The 22,194-nt window shown below is 35.2% G+C and overlaps 2 protein-coding genes and 1 pseudogene across 2 annotated transcripts in view; 1 reads left to right on the top strand and 2 right to left on the bottom strand.

Annotated features, from left to right (window-relative positions):
* Positions 1-10,355, top strand: part of LOC107791816 (TMV resistance protein N-like) — a 32,542-nt gene extending 22,187 nt beyond the window's left edge. The window contains exons 4-10 of the mRNA XM_075230645.1: positions 148-387; positions 3,533-3,805; positions 5,508-6,637; positions 7,265-7,998; positions 8,171-8,261; positions 9,602-9,693; positions 9,843-10,355. Coding sequence (XP_075086746.1) covers positions 148-387; positions 3,533-3,805; positions 5,508-6,637; positions 7,265-7,988 — 2,367 coding nt within the window. The 3' untranslated portion in view covers positions 7,989-7,998; positions 8,171-8,261; positions 9,602-9,693; positions 9,843-10,355. The remainder of the gene's footprint in view (positions 1-147; positions 388-3,532; positions 3,806-5,507; positions 6,638-7,264; positions 7,999-8,170; positions 8,262-9,601; positions 9,694-9,842) is intronic.
* Positions 10,356-11,502: 1,147 nt separating this feature from the next.
* LOC142169549 (B3 domain-containing protein REM10-like) lies at positions 11,503-15,782 on the bottom strand. Its single transcript, XM_075231419.1, has 7 exons — positions 15,671-15,782; positions 14,514-14,584; positions 14,037-14,328; positions 13,330-13,466; positions 12,695-12,971; positions 11,912-12,042; positions 11,503-11,812 (listed from the first exon to the last, which is right to left on the bottom strand). The coding sequence occupies exons 1-7, from the start codon at positions 15,780-15,782 to the stop codon at positions 11,540-11,542; spliced, it is 1,293 nt and encodes a 430-aa protein (XP_075087520.1). The 3' UTR covers positions 11,503-11,539.
* A 912-nt stretch (positions 15,783-16,694) lies between these two features.
* Positions 16,695-20,902, bottom strand: LOC107791815 (putative B3 domain-containing protein REM15; annotated as a pseudogene).
* Positions 20,903-22,194: the final 1,292 nt, after the last annotated feature.

Raw genomic sequence — 22,194 nt, 5'->3', positions numbered from 1 at the left:
ACAATATGGGTTCCAGCGAAGCCAATTTAGTCATTAGTAAAGCCGAAGTCAATGGAGGTACTACTGTGAAGAAATTGAAACCTCGAGCTCGAGGACGTAGTTTTCCAATAAAAAGATCGACCTGTCATATAACTATTGTAATGAAAGATATATCAAAGAAAAGATGAGATCATGCAAATTCTTGAGAGCTGTGACTTTGGAGCTGATATCGGATTGCGTGTCCTAATTGAAAAATCTCTTGTGTTCATCTCTGAAAAAGATACAATTGAAATGCATGACTTATTACAAGATATGGGTAAATATGTAGTGAACCCACAAAAGGATCCAAGAGAGCGTAGCAGGTTATGGCTTGCTGAAGATTTTGAAGAAGTGATGATCAACAATACGGTAAGTAGGCTAAACAATGCAATAATATTTAACTTCTAGTTTTCTAGCTTTCCAAAGACATATAAGGAGAATGCCAAGTTCCTCTTGCTTCATAATCTCACACGTAAGTCGTGTTAATTGTTTACTTTAGTAAGCAAAGGGAAAATGCATAAGTACCCCCCGACCTATAGCCGGATTCCCAACTACACACTCTACCTTTGCGGGCTTTTTGTTACCCCCTGAACTATTTTAAAGTTAAATAAATTCACCCTTCAAGTGCCACAACCAAATTTCTGTTGGGCAGTGAACCACACTCGCTTGACAAATCAGATTTCATTAAAAAAAAAACTTTTTTTTCTTTCCTCCAACAGCTGCCTTCTTCCACCCGAAATCTCCTCCCTAAAACTCCATTGAAACCAGCCAAATAAAGCTCTAAAACCCAGCAAAACAGCTCTGTTTTCCATCCAAAACAGTCTCTCTTCCACCCAGCTCCACCACCAAACTCCAACCTCGAAACTACTGAAAATCAGTTGCAAAATACAGCCAAAAAAACATCCACGAAAGCTGGCCATTAAAGCTCAGCGAAACAGTCTGAAGACGTAGTGAAACAACACCCAAAACGAGCCAAATCCAGTCCCAAAATTCAGCCAAACCGCAGCTGAAAACCTCCCTCGAAACCAGCTCCAAACAAACAGTAGAAAACCTTCAAAACCAGCCACAAACCTCCATCGAAACGACCCTTTTACACCCGAAACAGTTGTCCAAATCTGGTCGAGTCGGTATAATTTTCGTCTAGATCTTGATTCAAGGTCGCCGTCAAGGTTATGGTCGATTGATTTTATTCCGTTTGAAGGTCCGTTTCACACACAAAAATGAAAAGGATAGAAAGAGGAAGAAGAAAAACAGAATAAATAGAAGAAGAATGGTTAGACAAAGTCGCTATCGAGTGCATATCCGCCGGAATTAGAGAAGAAACAAAAAAAGAAGCAAGAGAAAAAGACAAAGAAAAAGGAAAAGAAAAAGGAAAAGGAAAAAAAAAGTAAGAAATTATATATCTCACTAAAAATGGTAAAAAAGCAAAAAACAATAATCTAAAAATCGTTTTTTCTTACTTCTCACTCTCCCAAGGAGAGTGAAATACACACTCTGCCACGTAAGCTTTAAGGGTGCAAATAATTCTACTTAAAAATAGTTCGGGGGTAATAAAAATCCCGCAAAGGTAGAGTGTGTAGTTGGTAATCCGGCTATAGGTCAGGGAGGGGGGTACTTATGCATTTTCCCAGTAAGCAAAAGTAAGTTTAATTGGCTAACTGACTAATTCGTCTAATAGGCACTTTATTAATGCTGCCTAATTCGTTTTTCTTATGTTATTAAGCCAATTTGTCTAGCAGCCACTGAATCTATCCAATTTCATTATTTGGATTAACTTGAAATTTGCTATATGTGTTGTACATAATAACTCAATCAGGAATTCACTTTAGCATTTATAATTTTTATATTTAAACATGTAACAATTTATTGGTGCCGTTTCAATTACAATTTTCTTCTATCACAACATGAAAACTTTTAGACTTGACTCCAAAGAACTACTCAAAAAATGTGTTATTAGAAAGTAGAATTATAGAATTAATTGCACAAAATGTTTTTCTTAAGCAACATATTTCTTAAAAAAGACAACTAATATTGTACCTTAGATTTTTTTAATTGTGGTAGGTGCGAATAAGCTGACCCGAATACCACGATTAACAACAACAACAACAACAATAACATACCTAGTATAATTCCACATAGTGGGGTTTGGGGAGGGTAGTGTGTACGCAGACCTTACCCCTACCTTTGTGGAGTTAGAGAGGCTGTTTCCAATAGACCCTCGGCTCAGGTAAGCATAGATACCACAATAATAACAAGAAATAAAACGGGACAACACCGAAAAACCATGTAAAAGAAGCATACACAACAAGATAGTAAGATGATCGAAAAAACAAAAACGACAGGTATTCAAATAAGCCTACTACTAACCACTAACACTACCGGTATGAATAATCTAGACTACCTAATCTACTATCCTAATCTTCGACCTCCACACCTTCCTATCACGGGTCATGTCCTCGGTCAGCTGTAGCTGCGCCATGTCATGCCTAATCACCCCACCCCAACTTTCTTCGGCCTACCTCTACCTCTCCTAAGGCCCTCCAATGTCAACCTCTCACACCTTCTTACCGGAGCGTCTGTGCTTCTCCTCCTCACATGTCCAAACCATCTAAGCCGTGCTTCCCGCATCTTGTTCTCAATAGGGGCCACACCTACCTTGTCCCGAATAACTTCATTCCGAATCCTATCTAATCTGGTGTGCCCGCACATTCATCTTAACATTCTCATTTCTGCTACCTTCATCTTCTGGACGTGAGAGCTCTTGACTGGCCAACACTCAGCCCCATACAACATAGCCGGTCTGACCAGCGCTCTATAAAATATACCTTTAAGTTTTGGTAGTACCTTCTTGTCACACAAAATACCAGAAGCAAGTCTCCATTTCATCCATCCCGCCCCAATACGATGTGTGACATCTTCATCAATCTCTCAATCCCCCTGTATAATAGACCCAAGGTACTGAAAACTCCCCCTCCTAGAAATGCCTTGTGAATCCAGCCTCACCTCCCCTTCCACTCCCTGAGTAGCATCACTAAACTTACACTCCAAGTATTCTGTCTTGGTTCTGCTCAGCTTGAAACCTTTAGACTCCAGGGTCTGTCTCCACACCTCTAACCTCGCGTTAATACCGTCTCGCGTCTCGTCAATCAAAATAATATCGTCTGCAAATAACATGCACCACGGTACCTCCCCTTGGATGTGGCGAGTCAGTACGCCCATCGCCAGGGCAAACAAAAAAGGGTTGAGTAGCGACGCCTGATGCAACCCCATCATGACAGGAAAATGGTCCGAGACCCCTCCCACCATCCGAACACCATGGTTATCAAAAAAAAAAAAAGTTGTACCTTAGATTTTTTTAGTGGCGGTAGTTCTTCAAGATATTCAAGTGCAATAATAAATACTACTAACATGACAAAATTTGGCATTACAAGGATTGAGAAAATAGTCATATTGGCAACCAGATTTTACATGACATTTGAAGTTATACTTTGTAGACTAATGTTCTTTTTACCAGGGGACCAAGGCAATAGAAGCAATCTGGATTCTTTATTTTAAAAAACTATGCTTTAACAAAGAGGCCATGAAAAATATGAAACGACTTCGGATATTGTACATATGTTCTATCAATTGCCATGATGGCTCTATCGAGTACCTGCCCAATAGCTTGCGTTGGTTTGTCTGGAAGCACTATCCTTGGGAGTCATTGCCAGAAAATTTTGAACCCAAAAGGCTTGTTCATCTTGATTTCTGGTCCAGTTCACTGCGTCATTTATGGATGGGAAGAAAGGTACATGCTGAATTCTATTTTTTTTCCCTTTTCCCTCTAACTGTTTTCTTTAATATAGTGATATTGAGAAAATATTATCGCTTTTTTTTATTAATTTGAGATACTTTGTTTAGCTTGTCCAAGGATTATGATGCAACAACAACAACATACCCGTGATCCCACAAGTGAGGTCTGGAGAGGGTGGTGTGTGCACATCACATGCCCCGCTTCCCACATCTTGTCCACCACAGAGGCCACTCTCACCATAACCTTTGAAAAATACTAGAGCAAAAAAGCTAAAATGAAAATATTGAAGAAAAGAAAAATAATGACAACAAAAGTAGTTAAGATATTCAAAGTAAAATAATAATAATAATAATAATAATAATAATAATAATAATAATAATAATAATAATAATAATAATAATAATATAATAATAATAATAATAATAATAATAATAATGTCCCACATAAAAGAGAGAAATCGTTCGACTACCTACTAACTTTCTACCCTAATCCTCAACCTCCATGCTCTCCCATCTAGGGTCATATACTCGGTGAGCTGAAGATGTGTCATGTCCTGTCTAATCACATTTCCCCAATTCTTTCTTGGCCTACCTCTACCTCTCCTTAGAGCTATCACTGAGGCATCTGTGCTCCCCTCGTCACATGCCCGAACCATCTCAGCCTCGCTTCCCGCATCTTGTCCACCACAGAGGCCACTCTCACCTTGCTTCGTATATCTTCACTCCTAATCTTGTCTCTCCTAGTATTGCTCACACATCTATCTAAGCATCCTCATTTCGGCTACTTTCATCTTTTGAACGTGTGAGTTTTTGACTGGCCAACACTCTGCCCCATATAGCATAGTTGGTCTAACCACCACTCCATAGAACTTACCTTTTAAGTGTTAGTGTCACATTCTTATCATGATGCATGTCCTTAAATGAAAAAGTTACTCCATCTGTCCCATTTCGTATGGCATACTTTTAATTTTAGTTTGTCTAGAAAAGAATGACACCTTTTTATGTAGAAACAATTTAATTTTAATTTTTTATTTTACCGTTAATGAGATGATTTGTAGCCACACATTAATGGTTTGTTTTAGATTACAAGTTTCAAAAGTATTTCTTTCTTTCTTAAAATTTGTGCCTAATCAAACACGTCGCATAAATTGGGATGAAGAGAGTAATTAGAAAAACTCAAATTGATGTGTTATTTTGGGGTTGTTCTCAGAGTATTATAATGTCTTTTTCTCAGATCTTTTTTGAGAGGATTTTTTCCAGATCTTCTTATCATCATTTTAACTAAAAAGCTCAATTTTAAAACTCATTCAAACATTTTCCTAGTAAGATATATATATATTGCCTTAGGTGTTCAATAGGAAACCAGGTTCGTATGCCTTAGGTGTTCAATAGGAAACCAGGTTCGTGGAGCAAAAGTTAGGCTAATTTTAGGAGATCGCGAAAATTTGGTACGACCCAATTCACTCCCCTCTTGAGTCGTAGAGGTGCACCCAAAGTAACAAAAGGTGTCTAAATGAAAAAGTAGCTGTAGCTTTAGGGGCTGTATATGTGTTTAGCCAAATAAATGCTAGATTCACAGATAGCCCACTAGGCATGACTTGTACTATTGAAATCCTAGGCAGCACCATATTTTTATGATGATTCTTTTACCTGGTTGCTCTTGTTTATCTATCTCATTCTTTCTATGTTCTGAACAGCATTTGAGGTATCTACGAAAGCTACGTCTCAGCGTCTCTACAAGCCTGATATGCACACCAGATTTCACGGGGATGCCAAATTTGGAGTATTTGGATCTGGAGAAATGTAGTAATCTTGAAGAGGTTCACCATTCCCTGGGATGTTCCAGAAAACTCATTCGGTTGAATTTGAATTACTGTAGACGCCTGAAGAGGTTTCCATGTGTCAACGTGGAATCTCTCAAATATCTGTATCTACATGGTTGCTATAGTTTAGAGAAATTTCCGGAAATCGTAGGAAGAATGAAGCTGGAGTTAGAGATTGACATGGGATACTCTGGGATAAGGGAACTACCATCATATATCCAGTTACAAACTCATATTACTAAACTGGATTTGAGCTGTTTAGAAAACCTTGTAGCTCTTCCAAGCAGCATAGGTATGTTGAAAAGCTTGGTGAAGCTAGATGTGTCGGATTGCTCAAAACTTGAAATGTTGCCAGAAGAGATAGGGGATTTACAAAACTTGGAGAAGCTTGATGCCAGACGTACTCTAATTTCACGACCTCCGTCTTCCATTGTATGCTTGGACAAACTTAAATTTCTGAGTTTTGGACAGTTAGAATCAGAAGAAGGCCAAGTTGCAGGTTACTTTGTTTTCCCTCAGGTGAACAAAGGGTTACGCTCATTGGATGATCTGGATCTCAGTTTTTGCAATGTAATAGATGGAGGACTTCCAGAAGACATTGGATGCTTATCTTCTTTGAAAGTGTTGTATCTCAGGGGAAATAATTTTGAGCATTTGCCTCCAAGTATAGCCCAACTTGGTGCTCTTCGATCCTTGGACTTAACAAATTGCAAGAGGCTAAAAGAGTTGCCAGATTTCGTAGGGATGCCAAATTTGGAGACTTTGAATCTGTCAAATTGTATAAATCTTGAAGAGGTTCATCATTCCCTAGGATTTTTCAGAAAGCTTTGTACATTAGAATTGACTAATTGTAAACGCCTTAAGAGGTTTCCAGCTCTGTGCATCGATTCCCTTAAATATCTGTATCTACATGAGTGCTCCAATTTAGAAAATTTTCCAGAAATCTTGGGAAGCATGAAATTTGAGTCAGATATTCACATGCTCGACAGTGTGACAAGGGATCTAGAATTGAGAGATTTAGAGAACCTTGTAATACTTCCCAGCAGCATTTGTAAGTTGAAAAGTTTGGTTAATCTAGATGTATCAGGTTGCTCAAAGCTTGTAAGCTTTCCAGAAGCTATAGGGGATTTACAAAACTTGGAGCGGCTTGATGCCAGAGATACTCTAATCTCACAACCTCCATCTTCTATTTTTCGGTTGAACAAGCTTAGATTCTTGAGCTTCGCAAAACAAAAATCAGAAGTAGGCCTTGAAGATGAAGTGAACTTTGTGTTCCCTCCGGTGGCTGAAGGATTACACTCATTGGAAATTTTGAATCTCAGTTACTGTAATCTAATGGATGGAGGACTTCCAGAAGACATTGGATGCTTATCCTCTTTGGAAGTATTGTATCTCAGGGGAAATAATTTTGAGCATTTGCCTAGAAGCATAACCCAACTTGGTGCGCTTCGATCTTTGTACTTAACAGAGTGCAGGAGTCTTACACAGTTGCCAGAACTTCCACCGGATTTAGACGAATTGCATGCAGATTGTCATATGGTTCTGAAAAGTATTCATAATTTAGCAACCAGGAAGAAGAAATTACAGTGGCTGATATTCACACCGCTGTACGATAAGGATGACGCGTACAATGATTCGATCTATAATTTGTTTGCACATAGCCTGTTTCAGAATATCGTTTCCTTGCAGCATGACATCTCTGCTTCAGATTCCTTGTCACAGAGAGTTTTTACCATTGAGCATCCTGGGAAGAAGATCCCGAGTTGGTTCGACTATCACGGAATTGATACAAGTGTATCAGTCAATTTGCCTGAAAATTGGTATGTACATGATAACTTCTTGGGATTTGCTGTATGTTACTCTGGCAGCCTAATTGAGATCACAGCTCAATTGATTCCCTTATGTAATGATGAGATGTCGTGGATGACCCAGAAACTTGCCTTATGCAACCATTCAAAATATGATACAGAATCAACTATTCATTTTTTCCTTTTAACTCTTGCTGGCTTATGGGATACATCTAAGGCAAATGGAAAAACACCAAATGACTATGGACTTATTAGGCTACTTTTTTGTGGAGAAATGAAGGAGTTTGGACTTCATTTGTTGTATAAAGATGAAACTGAGCTTCAGGCCTTGTTACAAATGAGGGAAAATAATGATGAACCAACAGAACATTGCATTGGGATAAGGACGGGCAGATATGACAATAGTGAACACTATGATTCCATGACCAATGAAGCCAGTTGCTCCTCTTATAAGAAACAAAGGTCACATTCTACTCTCCGGGGGAGAGTGGCCAGTGTCTTCAGAAACTTCACAGCTCTTTCTTGTAAACCCAGGGTTTTAGCTTAAAATATAATAGGTATATACCTCATTACTTGGTTTATTCTAGTTGGTAGTGAAATTGTGTTCCCTCTTTTTATATAATTCTTTCCTTCTATTAGCTATCAAGTCTTCTTCCAAAACTAATAAATTTTTTCCTCTCATTCTTTCTTTTTTCCTTTTTGTTTTGTTTCTTCTTCTCCCCTTGACAGGAGCTCATCAATGGGTGATGTACATATCAAAAATGAGTTTTGTCAATTGATTCTCCATCTGTCCACTTGTGCTGAGCCATGATTTACCATGGTGAGTTGAAAAGGATGTGAACAAGTTTAAATTTTCGATACTCCAATCAGATCCTGGAATCATGCGATCATAATTCAATTCTTACCTTAAAGTACTCGCAAAATCAGGTATTTGAACTTGAAAATTAGTAAACTCTAAAATGAAAAGATAATACTAGAAATTGAGGGAAATTACGATGAAGTAATAGCCACTATTTAAGTTATGGAGGCCAAAGAGTTAATCTGCCATTTTGAAACGATTTCAGAAGTGCAGGCAAGACTAATATTGTCACTGAAAAATGAAAATCCATGACATTCCACAGGCATTTCCGATCAAAGTGAATGATTATAACAACTTTGCCCTGAAAAGTGATGTATAACCATGTTCAAGGTTTGTTTTGGTCAATAGACTGAACTGCTTTACCCGCATGAGCAACTTCTATCTTACCCGTTTTCCAAAAGCTTATCTTCAAGTCTTGCATTGGATACAAATGTTAGCCTTTGAAGTTCTATGCTATACTCAAAATTTGTTCTTTGACTTGTTCATTTACGGTGGTTCCTTTTACAGTTTAATTGGCTCTAAAATGGTTCTCTGAACTAAAGTATGTTGTTTCTTTAATTAGTTTACTCAATTTTTCAATGTGAATGAAGGACTGGCCTTTCTCCCAAATAATTGATTATCATATTCGTTTTTATGTATTATGGTTTTGCCAAAAAAATGAATACTTTAATTGTTATTTCCTTTGTTCAAATCGTTAATCGGATTCTTTTGCAAGGTCATGTTCCTAAAATTCTTTGGCTTTGCTGTGTGATGTTTGAGCATCAATCCCCTATAGTTGGAAAAAATTTGCGTAGTTCTCAACTTAATTTACATGCTTCCACATCAAGATTCATCAAGTAAGGGAAAAATTCTCCTCTATCTGGTAATCTCCATTCCCCCAGGTAGAGCATCAATCCAAGATCAAGAATAAAGGGCAGCCCGGTGCACTACGCTCCCGCTGCGTGAGGTCCGGGGAGGAGCCGGGCCACAAGGGTCTATTGTATGCAACCTTATCTTGCAGAAATCTTGCATTTCTGCAAGAGGTTGTTTCCCCGGCTCGAACTCGTAACCTCCTGGTCACATGACAGTAACTTTTACTAGCTACGGCAAGTAACTTTCTAGAGGAAAAAAGGAACTTTCTACTTTTCCATACCATCATTCCTTCAAATACTCGGCATTCTACACTCCCTACTTTAAATACAAAATGATAAATAAATAAGAGATCTGTTTGTATCTTCAATAGATCTTCAAGTAAAGTAACCTTCTGGAAATGTGTGTTACTTTCTTACATCACGGTTAGAATTGTATCTCCATGTTTTCAGGTCAGTGCATCTGCTGAGGAGTTTATGCAGCAGTTGCCCAGTTTGATCAACAGTTGGCTAAGCAGAGGCGAGAGCCTGCAGATGTTGAGAAAGTGAGCGCTTTGGATTTAATTTACAGAACTGAACTTGAATGTCACAGATAGATACTATCGTGATGGCCATCTTATACGAAAGAACTTACTCTCGTATACCGTCCATCAGAAACTGATATTCACCTTTTCATTTGCAAAATGATTTTCAGTTTCGAAGAACCAGAAGTTTGTTGCACATTACATAACTTTAAAGACTATGTGATATGTTGGAAGTCATGGATTTTGTCAACGGCAAAGGGGCAGTCGAGCTGTGAAGATATAGTAAGGAACACCCAGTTGCACAACTCTTAGGATCTGATATATTCACAACTGAAAGATATGCAAAGCAAGGTCGATTATGTGCCGGGGTTAAAGTGACAGCCGATGGAGATTTACATCTCGCGACTTGCATCATAATTCATATCTTGGTGCTCCATCATAAACGATTCATCTATGTTGGGTATCAAAACACTGTGGATTACTTATATTGAGATTAGTTATTCTGGTATTATTTTTTACTGTGTTTGTTGTATTAACCCTGGGATTGTCAATTTTATTGCTTTATCCTGGGATTACTATTCCAGCCTCTGGCACGTATAACTCCCGGTAATTTGTAATCCTAGGATAACTTATTCCAGGATTAGTAACCAAATAATGGATAAGCGATATATACTAAATTTTTATCCCATGATTATTTTTATTTATCTATCATACCAAATGACTTCTATATTGTTAATGTTAAATTTGATGCTGGTATTATAATGCCTAATTTATGAAATCAAACGGCCCCTAAGTATAGCATTGATCATTAATTCAAAAGATTGTGACCCAAATTGAAACGAAAATATAAAATAATAAAAGAATGAAAAAGAAGAGGACATCATCCGACATTCAGCAAATACGAGAGTTTGCAGCAATCTCTCGTATAATGTCAATTAGAGAATGCTCTGCAAACATTCATAATAATGTAATACTATTATGGAACCTACCACATGGAAGGTTTTTCGTTTTAAAAAAAAATATAAATATGAAGGACATGGTACTGAATCAGAAAAACTGATTATATTTGATTATAGAATAGCAATTAAAAAAACATAGAACTGAACAACCTAATTTTATGATGCTTATTCAAAAAGACCTCAAAACCGTAGTTTAGAGCCCTAATTAAGTGGAGTTAGTCTGCTAAATAACTATATATCAGGCATCAAGAACATGTCCTTAATCAATCCATATATGATCCTCATTAACTCAGTGGTTTAAATTTGTATGGAAAAAGAAAAATTCAACCTGCAACTTTAAAAGATGAAATTTAGCACACTGAACTAATGAGAACATAATTTAACAAATGACCTTAGGAAAGGCCATATGGTACAAAATATCCTAGTAGTTTATACAACCACAAGTCATTACTTCCAAGTCTTTCGAGTAGCAGTTCTCAGACAAATAACTTACATGGAGATTTGTAGAAGAAAATTTTGAGGTTATGCACATATATTGGATTAACAAAATTTTGACCCAAAAAAAAAAGGAACCCAAAAGTCAAGTTGCTTCACTACTGTCCCTCCCTCTTTGCAACCTTTTCAGAATATTTGCCTGCAAATACATTATTATGAAAGTTGTTACAACATCTGGCTAGGGAGCCCATTGTGTAATGTGTTCAATATGACATCCTTAGTAATGTAATATAATATAATTTCAAAGTATAACAAACACGTAAATACCTTTTAAATTAACCATTTGCAATAATAATAACACAATTATGAGAAATGATACATAGAAACCGTAAAACGGAAAGGGGCTTATTTGAAGTTACCTTATAAATGACATGATTATGTAAACATCTTTTTGCACTGCTAGAGCATAGAACTTAAACTCGATAAAAATATATTAAAAGTGAAGAACACTTGCAATGGAAGTGAGCTATAGGTATTTCTCCATTCTTGATGAGTTCAATCTTGTAAGCATCTCCTACTTGGAGACCATTTGCTGTTCTGAATTTTGACCATCCACTTACAACTCCAAAATGATGTGCTTCTCTCCCTAGCCACACTGTCCAACATCTTTGTTCTTCATCTTTCAAAATCATCTCACACTTTCTATTCATCAATCCATTTGACTTTGCAAAATCCAGTGGAAAATACTACCATTATGTAGAACAAGCTTTGATCAGTTGTCACCACAAAAACAAAAAAGGCAAAGAAATTAAAAACAAAAACTAAAATAAGTTCAAAGCACTTACCAAAACTGACTTCTTGGTGCAATAAGGTTTAATGGTTGAAATAAAATAAGGACGATCATTATCATCACCATAATTTGTAGTAGATACGTGTGCATTGAGAGGACTCATGTTTGATGGCTTTTTCCTAATGTCTGTTGTCCCAAATCATGTTGGAAGGAAATGATTTAATTAGAACAGAATATGACATGAAATAAAGTTCAACAGTTTGAATTTGAACTTGACTAGATTTTAAGTTAATTCCACAGATTAATAATAATTTTTTTTAAAAAAAGCCTTCGCAGTAGAGGTGTAAGAAGAAAGTTGAGGACCGGGACTGGTCTTTGAAACTGCACTTTAATTAGAGTTTGATTTAAAGTCAGTTAAGATGAAGCACTCTAGTTGTATCAAGAAGTAACTAAAAAGTACCCTTTACATTACATTTTAACTACACTATTTATACATAGAGAGGTTGTGAGTTCGAATCACCCCAAGAGCAAGGTGGAGAGTTCTTGGAGGGAGGGAGCCGAGGGTCTATCGGAAATAGCCTCTCTACACTAGGGTAGGGGTGAGGTTTGCGTACAAACTATCCTCCCCAGACCCCACTAGTGGGATTATACTGGGTTGTTGTTGTTGTATTTATACATAGAGAGGAAACATAATGTGTAAATTCCTTGTTTCACACACTTTAGACAACCAAAAAGAAGAAAAAAATTCTACACATACAGAATATGGTATAGTACATATGATAATAATAGAAAAAATCATCAAACAAATAAGAGTCTGGTTATAAGATGAGAAACTTGCCTTGAAACTTCCTTATTGGAGTCCCTCCATTAGTAACAACTTGAAATCTCCATATTGGTGTTTCTCCATTAGTAACAACCTCAAGCATTATACGATCTCCCTCCTCTAAGCAATTATCAACAATGAATTTACGCAATCCATCTCCAATTATATAGACTCGAGGTCTACGACTAAAACTTAACTTTAAATTCCACGACCTTTGTCTTCCATCTCTTATAATCAAATCGCATTTCTTGTTCGTGAGACCATTTGGTTTTGCAAATTGCTGAGGAAGGCACTGACATGGTGTATAGCCATTTGCATACATCATTAAATAGTTTCTTCATGTTTTCTTCGAATATATAACCAAACAAACTAAAGAGAAAAAAATAAAAAAAATGGTGCACACGGGGCGGATTCAGTACAATAGTTACGGGTTCTCGTGAACCCATTAACTTTTTTTCTGTTTGTATTGAAAAATTTATTAAATGTATAAGAATTTTTAGCTTGGAACCTAGTCCGTCAATCCAGTTATTATTGTATATTAACTTGAGATTTTTGTAGAACCCATAAACTTAAAATCTTGAATCCGCCGCACATATACTTCTTTTAGCCCAGTGGTAGAGAGTTTGCGTGAAATGAGTTTTAAGACTTACCAAGAAACCTTTCGAAAGGCAATAGGATCTAATAGTGCATACAAAATGAGATTGACCAAAAGGCAGCTTGGCATGAGTAGCTGCTTCTGTATGGGAAGAAGCCATGTTTGACGACTTGATGCTGGGGCTTGGCTTTTCTGTTACATTGTCAAGAAAATAAATACGGAAAATTACACTCTAAGAAGGTTGTGAGTTCAGTCACCCAAGAGCAAGGTGAGGAGTTCTTGTAGGGAGGAAGCCGATCGAAGGTCTATCGGAAACAGCCTCTCTACCTCAGGGTAGGAGTAAGGTCTGCGTACACACTACCCTCCCCAAACCTCACTAGTAAGATTATATTGAGTTGTTGTTGTTGTACACTCAAAGAAGACAGATTTCTTGGTTTTTCTTTAACATCAACAGAGGGCCAAAGCTCATATTTTCCCAGATGATCATTTATGTGTTGAGGGGCGGATGTATAGAGTACTCGCGCCGGGTTCATCTGAACCGGGTACTATCGGCATAGAGCATAAAATTCTATATTATATAAATACTATATAGTAAGTCAAGTGATTAAAGTGAAAAGATGGGACAAAAAGCTTTAATAATTCCCCGATCCCTCACCTTAATATATACTCCTGTTGCTATTGTTATTTATCGGACTAATTAATGAAAACATGTATTTTAGTTATAGTTTAATTTCCATAACAAGCAGGCCTTAAAGACTTCACCTTCAAATTCAAAATTCTTAGAAGTCTCTTCAACAGTATGGACTTCTTCTTGCAAATATTCTCTGACACTCCCACTTGAATCAAATATGACAACCTCAAACTCCATTTTTCCTTCATGTCTGAAGATCAACATATCTCCTAACTGCAAACCATGTTTTTGTGCAAATTCAACCCAACCCGCTTCGAATCGACGGCCGTTCACCTTCACCGCCCATTGCTTACTACCCCTTCTTAGTATTGCATGTTCATTCTTATATTCCTTCAGATACTTCAAGAAACCTACAGGAATTTTCTGCAGTAAAAAAATATGTGTAATTAAAATAGCCATGTCACAAAGTATGATTCATATCTTTTTTTCGGACGTGACAATATACTATTACAAGGTCTCTCACATTCCCCCTCCTTCACCTTTATAACATACATATAGCAGATAATAATACATAGAAAGGTGAAAAAATTAAAAGTATAATAACTCACTAGTCCATTCTTGAAACCAGGCAGAATTGGTTTGAAAAAATGAGGTTTCTTTGGAGGGATTTTTTTCATGGCTGCCAATTAAGGAGATGTAGTTACTAGAGAAGAAAAGGTGTTCTTTTTGTTTTTGCTAAGATAGAAACGAAAGAATATGCAGGTGGGTTTTCAAAGAATTAATGGTGCACTTCAATGTTCAATCAGGCTATTTGATCTGACCACAGGAAGCCTAAAGGTCATTTCAGAAAAGTAGGAAATGTAAAATACTTCAAAATGTATATAATTGAATATACACACACTTTTGTTACTAGCCGGTATTAAGGTAGGTTTTTCGCATAAGGTATCATAAGTTGTGGTAAATTTAATTATTTGTCCATGATATATATATATATATATATATATATATTTTTTTTTATGGATTTGTTTTTTCAAAAAAGTGTTTGTCCATAAAAATTTGTAAGTTTTTGGAGATTGTTCGAAAATGAGTTCTTCGAAAACCAAACCACTTTTTCAAGTTTTTCGGAATTTTTTTTTTCCACTCACAAACCTGCAACATATTTTTAAAAAGTGAAATGCATATACAAACAAATTTCAAATATCAATTTTTAACTTAATTACATTTTGTATGTTCAAACGCCTACTTAATTGTAAGAGCCAATTCGAAAAATGTTTCGAAACAAGTTAGCCAACAATATCTCAAGACAAATATAATAGAACTGAAGAAACCCAAAGAAGAATTGCTTCTTATAGACTTGGGATATGAAAATTTTTCATTGTAATTAAGTTTCAAAAACAGGAATTAAAATATGAGCAACTCGCCACATGAAGCAATAACTAATACCAACATCAGAGGTCGATTGTTTCACAAGTTATGTAAGAATTAGTAATGTAGAAATTGTTTAGGTAGATATTATCAGTTTAGACATTATTTATATGGTAATTACTAATAAATATTTTTATCTTTAAATAGTTTAATTCTTGTATTACTAATATATATATTCTTTTTCATATTGTATCCCGCACAAAGTAATACATAAATTCTCACATAATTTATTGTGGATATTATTTAGTATCGCCATCCAAACACTTTATTATATCATGCAGAATTTTATACTGTGATTAATTATTTTTTGAATAATAATACTGTGATTAATTATTCATACTGATTACTGCATGTGCAACAGACTGGTTAATTTGGAAAAATGTAAGCTTTCTACTTCTGGTAAAGTTTTTCTTGAGAAGGGAAAACAGCCTTGCTGGCGTCTCCCCTTCCATGCAAAATCAATCATTAGATTCATTACCATCACTAGAGCCTATATTAACTACACATCAATCTAATCCTCCTAATTAATACCCCTTCCAAATTCCAATACTAGTAGTGATCCCCAGAATCCTCGGTATATGATACTATCTCCCAAATAACTCTAACCCCTTATCTTTATTAGCCTATATTCAACCACTCAAAGCATTGAAAAGCCATATATTTTAGACTATGATTTTTATATTTCGTATGTTACTGTCTGGGATATATATAAAAACCCCAATCCAGTTGGTTCTATTTGGTGTGTGTATATATATATATATTATAATGGACTTATCTATAGAATAAATAAATTTTACAAGTAAAACAATTATTTAAAGTCAAAAATTTATTTATACAATTGAAAGTGAAAGAAAATAAAAGCTTTTAAAGGATATATTTTATGTATGTAATATAAAAAATAATTATTTAAAATAGAGGTATATTTTATAATATATTTTATAAATACTTAATAATTTTTTTAATTATTTTGTTCCAACTTTATATATGCCTGATTTTTTTTCTTTTTTTACTTTATAAGTAAGATTTAACTATTCTATTGGTAAATCCATAATATAGAGTAAAAAGAGAGAAGACTCATAAAATTATAAAGTATTAAAAAGAGATAAATGTTACTTCAATTTAGAAAGTAAAATAGATATATGGACATCAAAAATTTGAGAAATTTAGTTGAGTGATCTTTTAAGTATTATATAAATAGCTAAGCTAAGTGACTTTCTATTACAAACAAAAGAAATATAACTTATTAAATAATTTTAAATAGTTAAACATAAGACTCTTGTCTACAAGATGATTTGAATCTGCTACATGTTTGATTTCTTACAAATTTACATGTTGCATTTCTTACCACTAGACCAAAGGCCGGGAAGACCACGGGAACTCAATTTATGTTCCTTAAAATTCTGGTTTGATTACAATGGGCAAGAATCCAAAAGGCTACCTTAATCTAATTAATTCCTAGTCGTGTATGAAAGGGTATTTTCAAAACAAAAGTAGAACACATCATACAGAAAGTAGTTTTTTAAAAATTTAGCAGCATGTACAAAATCCAAAAAGATTATATTCACTTGCTTCAGTGCTTGTTTCCTTGCCCATCACCAACTGCTTCAGCATCTTGTCAATGTCTTCTGAGGGTGATTCTTGGCATCCTTCCCAGAAAATACCTACAATTTATAAAAACAAAACATGGCCTCAGTTATTATTCGAAATTTCAAGGAGTTGATTGTATAAAACCATTATAGCTAGGATCATGGAAGTCTAAGCTGGTAGATCTTTTATATGAAAAAATTTCATCATAAAGCAAATGTTAGGAAATTTGCCACATAATAAAATATCAAAATATTTTGTGTATCTTTAAAATATCAACAATCGACACTATTTGAACCTTTAAGATTTTGTGTATCTTCAAAAGTTAACATAACATTTTAAAATCTCAGTAACAATTGTTTCTTTGGTTCCACAACAAACTCCCATATTCTGATAACAAAAGGGACAGAGGAAAAACAACAACATATATACTCACAATGGAAATGCGCTATAGGTATTCTGCCATTGTTGATGAGTTCAAACTTATAAGTATCTCCTATTTGGACACCATTTTCTTGTACGAACTCTCGCCATCCCCTTTTAATTCCAAAGTGATGTCCCATTGGCCCTAGCCACACTGACCATGATCTCCGTTTTTCATCGACAAGAGTTATCTCACAGTGTCTATTCATCAGGCCAGTTGATTTTGCAAAATCCAACGGAAAATACTGCTCAAATTTTATCCCAATATAGAGATCAATGCCGCGTTGTTATCACACACACAAAAAAAAACTACTACAATTAGCTAAGCTTTTTATTTAAACTTGGTCAAATCACTTACCAAAGCATGATATTTGATGGCATAATGTTTAACAGTAGATACAAAATGAGGGTTAGCATCAGTAGATGTTAAAGCAGGTACTTGTACTTTTGGAGCAGTCGCGTCCGTTGTCTTAATCCTAAGGTCTCTTATTCCTTTCAAGTAACCAAGAAGAAACATTACAATCAGAAATGGAAAGGAAGCCAAGGGTATATATATCAGACAAGTAGAAGTGTTTGCTTGTAATATCCAGACCTTCATCTGAGATTCTTTTAGCATCCAAATTCATGTTCTTCTTCTTTACTTCAGGATGGAGGGGTGGACTTCCTCTCAAATCTAGTTTTTTTAATAGAAACAAAAAACGTCATAACTGAAACTGAAGATGGATTCAAACCAAAAATAGAACACTAAGTTGAAGCAGAAAAGATTCATTCTGATGACAATAAGTATGAAATAGGAGGTGAGGATATATACTAGTCCACCCGTTTCAATTTAAATGACACATTTTTCTTATTAGTCTAATGATCCATTTATATATTTGGAAATAGTTTAACTTTAAAGTTTTAACTTTTTATTTTACTCACTTTATCATAAATGACAAGCTTTTATAATAACACAAGTGTCACGGACCCATAAAATTTTTGCTTCTTAAGCTTATAGGACCAAATATTTCAAAAATCTTTTTTTTTCCTTAAATTTTATGTCAAGTCAAACTTTATCGTATAAATTGAAACTGACAGAGTAATTAAGTGCAACTATGGGTTGAACTTCCACCTTTGGATAATAACTTTCCACCATTATTAGCTTCCGGTATTAGCTTAGCCCTGTCAAGGAATGCCCTTTTCTAGATATTTGAAAATATCATACGTCTTTTTTATTTTGGATTAAGAGATCTTCCAACACACACACATGTAGTTAGAACCAAAAATTAAACCAAAAATTTCTCTCTCTATATATATATCATATTAGAACCAAACTATGAATTCATTTCATCTAACATGTAGTTAATTAATCTGGATATTAAACTAGTGTTGTATCATGTAATTAATTAAAGGTAGAATATATAGTTTACCCATCAACTTTGTAGCGAAATTTCTATTACACACCTCCTTTGCGGAAGGCCTTTTACATACTCAACCTTTTAAAAGTGTGTTTAAGACACGCTACTTTTGACCAGATAGTACTTGCGTGTTTACACACACAAAATTATACGTGAAACCCGTAAAAAATCCCATTTTTATGTCCCTTCCCCACAGGAACCCCTCCCCTCCCTCTGTCTGTAATTAATTAAAGGTAGAATACATAGTTTACCCATCAACCTTATAGCGAAATTTCTGTTACAGACCTCCTTCACGAAATTTTTTTTACATACTCAACCTTTCAAAAGTGTGTCTAAGACACACTACTTTTGACCAGATAGCACTTGCGTGTTTACACACGCAAAAACATACGTGAAGCTCGTCAAAAATCCCATTTTTGTGTCCCTTCCCCACAGGAACCCCTCCCTCTGGTCTTCTTCCTCAGACCACCCTCCTCCCATCTTCTTGCTCAAATAGAATTTTTGAAAGAACATAAAATTTTAGATCTAAAATTGAGCGATTTTTGTTGGTTTATTGTCTAAATATTGTGAAAATTATTTATTTGCGATAGATTTAAAAGTTTTAACAGTAGTATTGAAGGTTTGGTAAAAACGTCTAGAATCCACCATTGTTGAGGTATCAAAAAAAGCTTGTAAATTCAATTGGGTCTTGTTGATTATTGGGTTGTTGAACTCAATTTGTTGCTCGATTATTTTTGGCTAGTTGTTTAGATAGTGTGGTTGAATTTTGGTGTTGTTGGAAACTTTCTCACAAACAACTATGGTGGCAGCAACAATGGTGCTTAAGATAGAAAATGGGAAGATGAAGATGGATTTTAATTGTAATTTCTAATATATATATATTTTTTATTTTTAAGGTCAATTACACGTGTCACGACCCTATTAGGGCATGACTTTCACGTTATTTGAAAATTTTGTCAAGCACAAAAGTGGTGTGTCTTAGACACACTTCTGAAAGGTTGAGTGTGTAAAAAATTTTCCGTGAGCGAGAGGTGTATACAAGGGATTTCGCTGCAAGGTCGATGGGTAAACTATGTATTTTGTCTTAATTAAACGGTAGAAAGCAGAATGAAATTTAAGATGAGAAACTTGCCATGAAATTTAAATATAGGTGTCTCTCCATTGGAAATTATCTCAAACATTACACGATCTCCTTCCTTTAAGCACTTGTCAGTGCAGAATTCATGCCATCCGCGTCCAATGTAGGTTTTTCTACAACTTTTATACCTGCTAAGTGTCCATAACCTTCGCTTGTCCCTCATAATTATCGTACATTTCCTGTTGTTGAGTCTGTTATCTAGTGCAAATTGTCTCGGAATGCGCTGAAATAGTTTATAACCAATTGCAAATAAACAGTCAATATATATGTATGTATGTATGTATGCATGCATGCATGCATGTATGTTTTACACTTCCAAATTGTCAAAGATATAATTGTTCTCATAAGCTTATACATACAGGAATTGTGAACTTACCAGAAAATGCTTTGAAAGGCAATAAGGTCTGATAGTACAAATGAGATGAGAGTGACTGATATGGATCTCCTTATTAGCAGCTTCTACATTGGGGAAAGCCTTGCCTGATGCCTTGATGTCAGCCTTTGGTTTTTCTGTTGCATTTGTTAATTACACCCAAAGTCACTTAAGAAAAATATGCAAATATGGAAACATCAAACTCCATATTACCTTCATGTCTAAACACCAACATATCTCCCAATTGCAAATCATGCTCTTCTGCAAATTCTGTCCAACCATCTTCGAATCGAGAGCCATATTCACCTTCACCATCCACTTCTTACCATTTCTTCTCAGTATTGCATGTTCAATATGTTCGTGTTGCTTCAGATACTTCAAGAAACTTATAGGTATTTTCTGCAATACAACAAATTGTTAAGTTTTAAGTAGCATACTTGTCCCAAAATGATTGTTACTTATATTTTTTTTAGGAAGTGACAATATATACTATTACAAAGTCTCTCACATTCCCTCCTTCACCTTTATACCACATATATAGCAGATAATATATAGAAAGATGAAACAATTAAAAGTATAATAACTTACAAGGTCATTCTTGAAACCAGGCAGAATTGGTTTGAAAAAATGAGGTTTCATTGGAGGGACTTTTTTCATGGCTGCCAATTAAGGAGATGTAAACTACAGAGTTGCACAGGAAACTTGAATAAAGAAGGCAGCTTTTCAAGTAGGAACCAATACCATTTGAATAAATTAAGTATTATCTCCATTCTGCAGTTCGATCAGGATATTGATCGGACCACAGTAAGCCTTGAGGTCACTTCAGAAATGTAGGAATTTGTAAAATAATTCAAAACATATATAATAGCCATCTCATGAATTTACATGATAGTTGTTTACTCAAAAAACGGTACAGTTGAATTTATACGTGGTTTCTAGCTATGTTTTAAAAGGCGTTTCTGGAGGCGAGCCCCGGGCGAGGCGTACCAAAAACGCCCCGGGGCGATGGTGTGAGGCGAAAGTCTCAAGAGGCGTACGCCCGGGTGTTCGGGGCGAGTTTTTTTTAGTAAGGAGTAAGCCCCAAAGACTTTTTAAAATTAAAACAAAATTTGTTGAATTAATCCTTCATATAATACCCAAATTCTCAAAAGTCAGTTTGTTAATTACTCAAAAGGTTTAAAAAGGAACTCAAAAGTATTAAATTTAAAAGTAAAGACCTTTTTTTATTGATTTAAGCCCTAATTCATGATTTTATCAATTTTTTATCTTGTCCGCTAGTCTGCTAATATCTCCCAGAAGCAACGAATATTAATTTTTTTACAAATACAAAGAGAACTACATTTTTCTTCATAGCAGCAAATTCAAAGTTCAAATTGCAGGTTAATCATCCTTTTTGTTCCTCCATATAGAAAATTTTATTCTTTTAGACTCAAATTACTTGTGCTTGTAAGTAACGTATAATAGATTGTTTTGATTAGTTTTTTGTGGGGATGGAGCACACATATATATAGTTTTATTCAATTTTTATGCAATTTTACCTGTTTATAAATATTAACTGTCATTATATTATTTTATAAAATATTAAAAATTTACGCCCCGCTGAGGCATATGTAAAACGCCCCGCCTTACGCCCACGCCTTTTAAAATACTGATTTCTAGACAAATAAATTAATTTGATCTTGAATTAATAAAATAATCGAAGAATTATGCAATACTTAGCCTTAGGATATAGACGAAACAGCAGAAGCAACAGTTCCGGGAATAGGGTTTCAGGGCGCAACACCAATGAAATAAAAAAGTAAGAAGATAAGATTGTATTGAGTTTTGTATACAATGACAACTGAACTCACTATTTATAGATATGAAAAAGGTCCTAGGATTGTGCCCTTCTTTAATGTCAATTATGAGGGACATTGATGAAGATGTAACGGTGAACATAAATGCCAAAT

Source organism: Nicotiana tabacum, chromosome 15, assembly GCF_000715075.1.
Source record: "Nicotiana tabacum cultivar K326 chromosome 15, ASM71507v2, whole genome shotgun sequence".
NCBI lineage: Eukaryota > Viridiplantae > Streptophyta > Magnoliopsida > Solanales > Solanaceae > Nicotiana > Nicotiana tabacum.
The sequence above is the reverse complement of the archived record's forward strand: the minus strand, read 5'-3'. Positions and strand labels throughout refer to the sequence as shown.

What these genes read in the sequence shown, in the direction of transcription:
- LOC142169549 (XM_075231419.1), bottom strand. Translation starts at nt 15,782, where the DNA reads ATGGAAGGGGAGACGCCAGCAAGGCTGTTTTCCCTTCTCAAGAAAAAC. An exon ending in GCCTTTCGAAAGGTTTCTTG is followed by an intron (nt 12,972 to 13,329) that starts GTAAGTCTTAAA and finishes ACACCATGTCAG; the next exon opens with TGCCTTCCTCAGCAATTTGC. An exon ending in GCACCAAGAAGTCAGTTTTG is followed by an intron (nt 11,813 to 11,911) that starts GTAAGTGCTTTG and finishes ACATAATGGTAG; the next exon opens with TATTTTCCACTGGATTTTGC.